This window comes from Thalassophryne amazonica, chromosome 13, assembly GCF_902500255.1.
Source record: "Thalassophryne amazonica chromosome 13, fThaAma1.1, whole genome shotgun sequence".
In the NCBI taxonomy this organism is placed as follows: domain Eukaryota; kingdom Metazoa; phylum Chordata; class Actinopteri; order Batrachoidiformes; family Batrachoididae; genus Thalassophryne; species Thalassophryne amazonica.
Window position 1 is genome coordinate 19099188 of NC_047115.1, and position 11944 is coordinate 19111131.

Consider the following 11944-nt stretch of genomic DNA (forward strand, 5'->3'; position numbering starts at 1 on the left):
CTATAACTGCCACCCTGGGATGGTTATACATTTTTGTGTAGGCTATGGTACACTGAAGCTGGATAAGTGTCATTTAGTCACCTTACGTGGTACAGCTTAGGTCAAAATGATAAAACATAAAAGGTGCATTTAAAATAAAATCACAGAATTCAAATGAGAAAATCTACAAATAATAACATCGGAGCCATAAATCACAACCCTCAAAGGGTTATATATGCCGAAGAGAAAAGCAAAGTGTAAAGTCTCACTTTAGATATCTCAACTGGCAGACTGTTCCACAAAGTCTGTATGCAAACCAGACATTATTTTCTTAATCTTAAGACATAACAAATGGTCTACTTTTGAGCACACAGCATGGGATGGCTCATACGGCTTTAGCATCTTAGCCAAAAAAACAAAAAAAAAAACAAACTGTACAGCCACTCGGTCAACAACAGTCACAAAAGCCTCAATCAAATCTTCAAAGTGGTCTAAGCTTTGCAATATTTGGTAAATAGAAAACAACAATTCTGATCACTTCCTACTTATGCAATTATCTTTATTACCATCAAGGTACAGATACAGACTTGCTCCAAAATCTACACTTGCACACATAGAAGAATAAAGTGATTGACTATATATAATAATAACAGAAAATCAAAACAGAAATTAAGTAAAATGTGAGAAAGGTACATGGAATAATTACTGTATTTTTTGTGTGTAGCAGCCTTGAGTAGTTACAAATTATTTTTTTAATTACAGACGCCTGCTGTATTGTCTTGGTGTGAATAAATGTACAGGACTATGAACACACAACTGATCAAACTGCACAAAATTGTTTGACCATTTAAACTATACTGTTGGCAGCAGTCACATTGTAAAAACAAGCGTGTAGATGTATTTGAAGCCGACTCCTCCTCACTTACATCTTCTGGGAACAAATTTTAGTTTGACAGGCTCTTTGGGCTGGAACAGCCATGTAAACTCCAAAGGAATCTTAAAGAAGACATGACTGTAAATAAGGTGACAAAACAGTGAGCTGGGTAAACGCATGCCTTTGAGTGCTGGTCTTACCACAGTTTCTTTGCAAGTTTCCAAATGGTAATTCTGCAGGAGCCGGACAAGGACAGCCTTCAGGACGAGGATGGCGTAGCGCATCCCAATGCAGTTACGAGGACCGAGTCCAAACGGCATATACACATAGGGGTTCACCTCACCGTTGTCTTTACTGAACCTAAAAATATAGAAACTCCCGTTCATTAAAATGATGAGTACAGCTGTGCATGCATTTTTCTCTCAAAACCATACAAATCCCAAAGCCCATTGCATACACATCCCCAAATCCACAAGGGCTTGTAATTGTAGGGCAGACAAAGGAGCAAAGGAGCTCTGGTGCAGGCTCAAAGGGGGTTGAGGGGGGAACTGGAGGCAACACCCAGCAAAGGAATGAAAGACAAGGACCTGACTACTAAACATGCACAGTACTCTGCCAGCAGTATTTAATCTAAACTGTCAGCAGCAATGATACTACAACAAAATCATCATCAAATGGCTGAATTATCACTGTCACAGTATCACTTGTATTTTGAGGTACCTCTGCTAAGACATTTTGTCCATGTGGGCATCATTCAGCATGCAGATGCCTCAGTTTTGAGGACCCCAGCACCTGGTGAAGGCCAAGGAGATGGCCGTGTTTAACCAAACTGTGGCAGATATATTGTTACTTTCAAGACATGGGGATGGACCAGTTGTCTGCCTGTGCAGTTGCCATCCAGGACCCAAGGCGGTTCCATGGTGTGGTAGATTCGGTGACAGATGGCACCAGTGGATGCTCTCAGACTTAACCCCAGTATTTTATAAACATGTTCTTTCACGTAATTTAATTTATATAAGGAATACCATTTATGCCCAACGTAGACCTACCTTTCTGGTCTGAAAAGCTCAGGTGCATCCCAGTAGCGGGGATCCTTGTGTAACAGGTGCACAGGAATCCCAACCAGAGTTCCTTCAGGGATGGTGAGGCCATTGATCTGGATAGTTTTCTTGCACATCCTTTCTAGCCTAGGAGCTGTTGGAATCAAACGCAATGACTCACATATAACCTGTTCCAGGTACTGTAGACTGACCACATCTTCATATGATACAGGAGCCTAAAGGCAGAAGAGACATCAAACAGATATTGATCATACATAAGTTGGGTTGTGTGTAGTTGTCTTCACTATAAAATACTGCACATCTCTTGGCGTGTTGGCATCGATTTCTTCCTGTAGGGTGTGTAAAGCATCAGGGTTGGTGGCCAGATTGTAAAGGATGTAGGTCAGAGTGGTACTGCTGGTTTCATAGCCACCAAAGATGAAAATGAATGCCTGAGTAAGAATCTCATGGTCGGTCAAACCTGCAAAATAAAGAAGGTTAAAAGCTGCGAACATCAACCACATCATCAATTATCATCACAGCATCTACATGCAGTTAATTCCTAGGCAACCAAGTTTTGCTCATTATGGACCTGATTTACGAAGAACCTATATAACGAGTGCTAAATTGTGTGGACTTTCCAGACTGTTGCAAAATGGGGTGGAGAATGTTTTTTGCGGGTGATTTACTAAGAATAATTGCACAAATGACAGCAGGTGGCAACATGATGTAGACAGCAGTATGTAAATGAGGATTTTTTTGTGTTAATGACAGTAAGTGTAAAAATGAAATTCAGTCACCCACTTTCAAGTATGTGCACAATAAAACACATTTACCAAATAAAAAAATGAATGTGCCTTGAGAACGATTTATCACAGCAGGTGGGCAGTGTTTTGCACAATCCACATTCAGCACCACTCGAATTAAACTGTAAGTCTAAGACAACGATCTCCGCATTACTACTACAGCACGAAGCTGCATAACTGGTGATACAAAATAGAAAACATGCACTATGCACAGTTTCTCCAATCACAGCCACAGAAGCCTGTAACTTCTGCTGGGTTGTCTGGGTGTCTTTTCTCACTCTTATCCTTCTTGCACAGTCACTCAGTTTGAGAACTGTCTTCTCCACACAGATTTACCACAGAGTGCTATACTGTTTGTATTTCTTAATTGATGTAAATAAAGCCCAAGACATATAGTAGTGTTCAGAATAATAGTAGTGCTATGTGACTAAAAAGATTAATCCAGGTTTTGAGTATATTTTTTATTGTTACATGGGAAACAAAGTACCAGTAGATTCTCACCAATCCAACAAGACCAAGCATTCATGATATGCACACTCTTAAGGCTATGAAATTGGGCCATTAGTAAATAAAGTAGAAAAGGGGGTGTTCACAATAAAGCCGTGGTCACAACCCGCCGTACTTGCACGTGCGTGCAGTCTACTTGCAAAAACGTGGGCTAAATTTGAAGATCCGTACGTCGTAAGTACTGCCTCAGTACGAATTTAGGAGCACGCAGACACGCCGTAGAGGTTTTAGTGCATGCAGAACTTTTGCTGCGGTCAGGCTGCGGATTCACCAGCAGTACAGATGACGCACGTTGTGAGTACTGCCTCAGTACGGATTCAAAGCAGCACATTTTCATTCAGTTACTATTGAATTAACCAAATCCGTACGTAGGCAGTACGGATTACGGCACTCACCACATACTATGGAGGCCGACAGACTTGCATGCACAACACAGCTTCTTACTTGAACTTGGACTTTATTTCCAAACGTCAGCAACACACACTCCACAGCTTCAGTCTGTTAACTAGCTGTAACTTTGAGGCAAGTAAACACTCGTACAACTGACCTCTGCAGGCTGGACATGCATCGCCGACACCGAAAAACACCTGCCGCTCCGGTCCCGCTCATAAAAAAGAAAAGCGACCCCCCCCCACCCCCCACCCCACACACACCTTTATTGTCAACTCTCTTTATCGTTACACTCCTAGAGACGTGCGTTGAACGTACTCCCTCCCTCCTCTTGCTACTGCCTCCGTACGTTTTCACAAAAACGTAGTGGCCGTGGCATCCGCAGAAAACGTACGGCGAAAAAAAAAACGCATGGTGGGTTGTGACCGGGGCTTAGTAGTAGCATCTGCTGTTGATGCTACGAACTCAAAACTACTATGTTTAAACTGCTTTTTTAGCAATCCTGTGAATCACTAAACTAATATTTAGTTGTATAACCACAGTTTTTCGTGATTTCTTCACATCTGCAAGGCACAACACAGTGCAGAGTAGCTACCTAAACTCTGTAAGAGATAGAGTATCTCGTCAATAGTTTTACATCCTCATTGAAGACAACTTTGGATGCTGTAGCTCCTCTAAAAAAAGAGAGCTTTAAATCAGAAGTGCCTGACTCCGTGGTATAACTCACAAACTCGTAGCTTAAAGCAGATAACCCGTAAGTTGGAGAGGAAATGGCGTCTCACTAACTTAGATCTTCACTTAGCCTGGAAAAAGAGTCTGTTGCTCTATAAAAAAGCCCTCCGTAAAGCTAGGACATCTTTCTACTCATCACTAATTGAAGAAAATAAGAACAACCCCAGGTTTCTTTTCAGCACTGTAGCCAGGCTGACAAAGAGTCAGAGCTCTATTGAGCTGAGTATTCCATTAACTTTAACTAGTAATGACTTCATGACTTTCTTTGCTAACAAAATTTTAACTATTAGAGAAAAAATTACTCATAACCATCCCAAAGACGTATCGTTATCTTTGGCTGCTTTCAGTGATTTGGTTAGACTCTCTCTCCGATTGTTCTGTCTGAGTTATTTTCATTAGTTACTTCATCCAAACCATCAACATGTTTATTAGACCCCATTCCTACCAGGCTGCTCAAGGAAGCCCTACCATTATTTAATGCTTCGATCTTAAATATGATCAATCTATCTTTGTTAGTTGGCTATGTACCACAGGCTTTTAAGGTGGCAGTAATTAAACCATTACTTAAAAAGCCATCACTTGACCCAGCTATCTTAGCTAATTATAGGCCAATCTCCAACCTTCCTTTTCTCTCAAAAATTCTTGAAAGGGTAGTTGTAAAACAGCTAACTGATCATCTGCAGAGGAATGGTCTATTTGAAGAGTTTCAGTCAGGTTTCAGAATTCATCATAGTACAGAAACAGCATTAGTGAAGGTTACAAATGATCTTCTTATGGCCTCGGACAGTGGACTCATCTCTGTGCTTGTTCTGTTAGACCTCAGTGCTGCTTTTGATACTGTTGACCATAAAATTTTATTACAGAGATTAGAGCATGCCATAGGTATTAAAGGCACTGCGCTGCGGTGGTTTGAATCATATTTGTCTAATAGATTACAATTTGTTCATGTAAATGGGGAATCTTCTTCACAGACTAAAGTTAATTATGGAGTTCCACAAGGTTCTGTGCTAGGACCAATTTTATTCACTTTATACATGCTTCCCTTAGGCAGTATTAGACGGTATTGCTTAAATTTTCATTGTTACGCAAATGATACCCAGCTTTATCTATCCATTAAGCCAGAGGACACACACCAATTAGCTAAACTGCAGGATTGTCTTACAGACAAAGACATAGATGACCTCTAATTTCCTGCTTTTAAACTCAGATAAAACTGAAGTTATTGTACTTGGCCCCACAAATCTTAGAAACATGGTGTCTAACCAGATCCTTACTGTGGATGGCATTACCCTGACCTCTAGTAATACTGTGAGAAATCTTGGAGTCATTTTTGATCAGGATATGTCATTCAAAGCGCATATTAAACAAATATGTAGGACTGCTTTTTTGCATTTACGCAATATCTCTAAAATCAGAAAGGTCTTGTCTCAGAGTGATGCTGAAAAACTAATTCATGCATTTATTTCCTCTAGGCTGGACTATTGTAATTCATTATTATCATATTTGTCCTAAAAGTTCCCTAAAAAGCCTTCAGTTAATTCAAAATGCTGCAGCTAGAGTACTGACGGGGACTAGAAGGAGAGAGCATATCTCACCCATATTGGCCTCTCTTCATTGGCTTCCTGTTAATTCTAGAATAGAATTTAAAATTCTTCTTCTTACTTATAAGGTTTTGAATAATCAGGTCCCATCTTATCTTAGGGACCTCGTAGTACCATATCACCCCAATAGAGCGCTTCACTCTCAGACTGCAGGCTTACTTGTAGTTCCTAGGGTTTGTAAGAGTAGAATGGGAGGCAGAGCCTTCAGCTTTCAGGCTCCTCTCCTGTGGAACCAGCTCCCAATTCAGATCAGGGAGACAGATACCCTCTCTATTTTTAAGATTAGGCTTAAAACTTTCCTTTTTGCTAAAGCTTATAGTTAGGGCTGGATCAGGTGACCCTGAACCATCCCTTAGTTATGCTGCTATAGACGTAGACAGCTGGGGGGTTCCCATGATGCACTGTTTCTTTCTCTTTTTGCTCTGTATGCACCACTCTGCATTTAATCATTAGTGATCGATCTCTGCTCCCCTCCACAGCATGTCTTTTTCCTGGTTCTCTCCCTCAGCCCCAACCAGTCCCAGCAGAAGACTGCCCCTCCCTGAGCCTGGTTCTGCTGGAGGTTTCTTCCTGTTAAAAGGGAGTTTTTCCTTCCCACTGTAGCCAAGTGCTTGCTCACAGGGGGTCGTTTTGACCGTTGGGGTTTTACATAATTATTGTATGGCCTTGCCTTACAATATAAAGCGCCTTGGGGCAACTGTTTGTTGTGATTTGGCGCTATATAAAAAAATTGATTGATTGATTGATGAATTTTGCAAGATTTTGCACGTTTACTAGTGTGCTTGGGGTCATTGTCTTGTTGAAACACCCATTTCAAGGGCATGTCCTCCTCAGCATAAGGCAACATGACCTCTTCAAGTATTTTGAGATATCCAAACTGATCTATGATACCTGGTATGCAATATATAGGCTCAACATCATAGTAGAAGAAACATGCCCATATCATGATGCTTGCACCACCATGCTTCACTGTCTTCACTGTGACCTGTGGCTTGAATTCAGTTTGGGGGTCGTCTCACAAACTGTCTGCGGCCCTTGGACCAAAAAAGAACAATTTTACTCTCATCAGTCCACAAAATATTCCTCCATTTCTCTTTTGGCCAGCTGATGTGTTCTTTGGCAAATTGTAACCTCTTCTGCATGTCTTTTAATTAACAGAGGGACTTTGCGAGGGATTATTGCAAATAAATTAGCTTTACACAGGTGTCTGTCACAGCACTTACAGGTAACTCCAGACTGTCTTTGATCATCCTGGAGCTGATCAATGGGTGAGCCTTTGCCATTCTGGTTATTCTTCTATCCATTTTGATGGTTGTTTTCTGTTTTCTTCCACATGTCTGGTTTTTTTGTCCATTTTGAAGCATTGGAGATCATTGTAGATGAACAGCCTATAATTTTTTGGACCTGTGTATAAGTTTTCCCCTCTCCAATCAACTTTTTAATCAAACTACGCTGTTCTTCTGAACAATGTCTTGAAAGTCCCATTTTCCTCAGGCTTTCAAAGAGAAAAGCATGTTCAACAGGTGCTGGCTTCATCCTTAAATAGGGGACACCTGATTCACACCTGTTTGTTCCACAAAATTGACGAACTCACTGACTGAATGCCACACTACTATTATTGTGAACACCCCCTTTTCTACTTTTTTTTTATTAATAGCCCAATTTCATAGCCTTAAGAGTGTGCATATCATGAATGCTTGGTCTTGTTGGATTTGTGAGAATCTACTGAATCTACTGGTACCTTGTTTCCCATGTAACAAGAAATATACTCAAAACCTGGATTAATCTTTTTAGGCACATAGCACTACTATTATTCTGAACACTACTGTATTCAGTGACTTGGAAATGTTTATGTATCCATCCCCTGACTTCTCTGAAGAAAATTGGCAATAAAACTGAATATTTACAGGTATTTTACCAAAGGGGTGAGTTTGACTAACGAAGATAATTTTAGAAATTTTTGCACTGAGAAGCCTGATTTACTTTCTGTATTTGAAATGGCATAAACAAATTAAAATGTGTGAAATACAAAGGGGCCCCAATACTTTTGGAGGGCACAGTATGTGTAATGCTGCCACTCACCTTTTTCATACCATCTCCTTCACTTCACCACCTCCAAAACATTTGTGCGCATAGGTTACAGTTTGCGTGCATTTTGCCAACTAGTTTGCTTTTAGAAATTACACCATATGCATTTAAATTGTCATCCCTTTTTGTTTGTGCGTAACAGTTATAAATGACACCCCAGAATACTTCTGAAGCATGATACTGTACCTTTAGTTGGCTGATCTTGTTCATTCTGTACTTCTGACTCTGGTATCTCGTTCTCAATCATCACCTGCAGGAAGTCTGCTTGGGTCTAAGTAAGCACAGAAAACATTCAACATGCAGTAATGTCACCTCCAGCGCATGGATACGATTAAAACACCATAATACTACCTTTGTTACCCCAAAGAATAAAAGCTTACAGCTTCTCCTGCATGATGCTGCTCTTTGATTTTCTTAATGATGTTGTAGAAAAAATCTATGCTCTTTTTGGGTGCCATGGTGACATGAAAGTACTTCAGGATACGGCCAATAAACGGAAACATCACTGAAAAGAGACAAAAACAAGTGTTTTCAGGCAAATTCTGCAGTGTTTACAAGGACATTGTACCAATGATGAATAACAAAGTGCATACATAATACAAAGAAGGGCCAAAATCTGAAGCTCATAATCTTCTTGAGATGACAAATAAGGGGGTCGTCTGGATTGTTTATGGAATTGGCCTCGACACCGAAGGACGCGCTGGTGACAACGTCCAAACTGTAAGGAGCCACAAATCTACAACAGAAATGCACAGAGAGACTTTTACAGAATAACTACATGGTTGTTAATATTTGTGACAAATTGTGTAAATGGACTTATTTTATGCCAATATCAAGGAAGCATATACATCATCCTCCGCTGGGAAAATCTGATCACAACCTGGTTCATCTCCTGCCTGTGTACATATCCCTTGTGCACAGACAACCAGCCGTCACCTGTGCAGTAAGGAGATGGTCTGATGAGACAGATGAGACTCAGATTGTTTTGAAGCTACTGTGTAGGAGATACTTTGTGATCATCATGGGGAGGACATTGATGGTCTCACAAATTGCATAACGGACTACATAAACTTGTGTGTGGAGAACACAGTACCCACCAGGTCTGTTCTGTGTTTTTCCAATAGCGAACCCTGGATCAAGCCTGATATTAAGGGTCTCCTTGGGGAGAAAAAGCGGGCCTTCAGATCAGGAAATAAGGAAGAGCTGAGGGCTGTAACAGAGGAAGCTGAGGTGGAAGATCAGGGAAGAGAAAAACAGCTACAGGAGGAAGACGGAGCACCAGCAACATGCAAAACAACATCAAGGGAAATCTGGAGAGGCCTAAAAACCATCTCTAGTCACACGGAGCATGATGCCCAGGTAGAAATGAGCTCAGGAAGATCAAGATGAAGAAGGCAGCTGGACTTGACAGCATCAGCTCCAAGCCACTCAAATCCTGTGCAGACCAGCTGTGTAGGATTGTGGAACACATCTTCAACATGAGCCTGAACCTTGGGAGAGTGCCTCAGGTGTGGAAGACCTCCTGTGTGGTACCGGTTCAGAAGAAAAGGTCGCCACACCTGGATGACTTCAGCAGCTTCAGGCCAGTGCCACTGACATTGCATCTGATGAAGACCCTGGAAAGGCTGGTCCTTGGACATCTCCAACCCCTCGTGAAATCATCTACGGATCCACTTCTGTTTGCGTACCAACCTGGTATCGGAGTGGAAGATCTTGTCATTTACCTCCAACATAGAGCTCTCTCTCACCTGGAAAAGCCTGGGAGCACTGAGAATTATATTTTTTTTATTATTCCCATGCTTTTAATACCATACAGCCGGTGCTTCTGAGGCACAAGCTGGAGATCACAAGTGTGGACCCCCACCTCTCATCTTGGATCTTGGAGTACCTCACAGAACGACCACAGTACGTGAGGGCCAGGGACTGTGTCTCTGACATGGTCATCTGAAGCACGGGAGCCCCACAAGGAACCGTCTTGGCTCCCTTTCTCTTCACCCTCTACACTGCAGACATCATGTACATCTCTGTCAACTGTCACTTGCAAAAGTTCTCTGATGACTGCTTTCATTGGCCTCATCACTGACGAGGATGAGAGAGAATACAGAGGGGTGACCCAAGACTTTGTGGATTTGTGTCAGCAGAACTGCCTCCACATCAATACAGGGAAAACCAAAGAACTGGTGGTGGATTTCCACAGGCACATGCGCTCTCCACAGACACCGGTGAAGATCCAGGGAACGGATATTGAGATAGTGGGCTCTTACAAATACCTGGGTGTTCAAACAACACTACTGCACTTTATCAATCAATCAATTTTTTTTTATATAGCGCCAAATCACAACAAACAGTTGCCCCAAGGCGCTTTATATTGTAAGGCAAGGCCATACAATAATTATGTAAAACCAACGGTCAAAACGACCCCCTGTGAGCAAGCACTTGGCTACAGTGGGAAGGAAAAAACTCCCTTTTAACAGGAAGAAACCTCCAGCAGAACCAGGCTCAGGGAGGGGCAGTCTTCTGCTGGGACTGGTTGGGGCTGAGGGAGGGAACCAGGAAAAAGACATGCTGTGGAGGGGAGCAGAGATCGATCACTAATGATTAAATGCAGAGTGGTGCATACAGAGCAAAAAGAGAAAGAAACAGTGCATCATGGGAACCCCCCAGCAGTCTACGTCTATAGCAGCATAACTAAGGGATGGTTCAGGGTCACCCGCTCCAGCCCTAACTATAAGCTTTAGCAAAAAGGAAAGTTTTAAGCCTAATCTTAAAAGTAGAGAGGGTGTCTGTCTCCCTGATCTGAATTGGGAGCTGGTTCCACAGGAGATGAGCCTGAAAGCTGAAGGCTCTGCCTCCCATTCTACTCTTACAAACCCTAGGAACTACAAGTAAGCCTGCAGTCTGAGAGCGAAGCGCTCTATTGGGGTGATATGGTACTACGAGGTCCCTAAGATAAGATGGGACCTGATTATTCAAAACCTTATAAGTAAGAAGAAGAATTTTAAATTCTATTCTAGAATTAACAGGAAGCCAATGAAGAGAGGCCAATATGGGTGAGATATGCTCTCTCCTTCTAGTCCCCGTTAGTACTCTAGCTGCAGCATTTTGAATTAACTGAAGGCTTTTTAGGGAACTTTTAGGACAACCTGATAATAATGAATTACAATAGTCCAGCCTAGAGGAAATAAATGCATGAATTAGTTTTTCAGCATCACTGAGACAAGACCTTTCTAATTTTAGAGATATTGCGTAAATGCAAAAAAGCAGTCCTACATATTTCTTTAATATGCACTTTGAATGACATATCCTGATCAAAAATGACTCCAAGATTTCTCACAGTATTACTAGAGGTCAGGGTAATGCCATCCAGAGTAAGGATCTGGTTAGACATGTTTCTAAGATTTGTGGGGCCAAGTACAATAACTTCAGTTTTATCTGAGTTTAAAAGCAGGAAATTAGAGGTCATCCATGTCTTTATGTCTGTAAGACAATCCTGCAGTTTAGCTAATTGGTGTGTGTCCTCTGGCTTCATGGATAGATAAAGCTGGGTATCATATGCATAACAATGAAAATTTAAGCAATACCGTCTAATAATACTGCCTAAGGGAAGCATGTATAAAGTGAATAAAATTGGTCCTAGCACAGAACCTTGTGGAACTCCATAATTAACTTTAGTCTGTGAAGAAGATTCCCCATTTACATGAACAAATTGTAATCTATTAGACAAATATGATTCAAACCACTGCAGCGCAGTGCCTTTAATACCTATGGCATGCTCTAATCTCTGTAATAAAATATACATGAAATAAATATACATTTATATGAAAGGCCAGAGCAGACTCTACCTGCTGAGGTGTCTCAGGTCCTTTGGATTGCAGGGAGCACTCCTGAGGACCTTCTTAGGCTCTGTAGTGGCATCAGCCATTTTCT

The 11944-nt window shown here is 41.4% G+C and overlaps 1 protein-coding gene across 2 annotated transcripts in view; it reads right to left on the reverse strand.

The window, feature by feature from the left end:
* Positions 1-521: 521 nt before the first annotated feature.
* LOC117523111 (cytochrome P450 3A30-like) overlaps positions 522-11944 on the reverse strand; it is a 31947-nt gene continuing 20524 nt past the window's right edge. For both annotated transcript variants that reach the window (XM_034184532.1, XM_034184531.1), the window contains exons 7-13: positions 8611-8753; positions 8398-8522; positions 8204-8288; positions 2214-2374; positions 1903-2129; positions 1054-1213; positions 522-975 (exon numbers count right to left, since the gene is read on the reverse strand). In XM_034184532.1, the coding sequence (XP_034040423.1) occupies positions 898-975; positions 1054-1213; positions 1903-2129; positions 2214-2374; positions 8204-8288; positions 8398-8522; positions 8611-8753 (979 nt within the window). In that variant the 3' untranslated portion in view covers positions 522-897. The remainder of the gene's footprint in view (positions 976-1053; positions 1214-1902; positions 2130-2213; positions 2375-8203; positions 8289-8397; positions 8523-8610; positions 8754-11944) is intronic.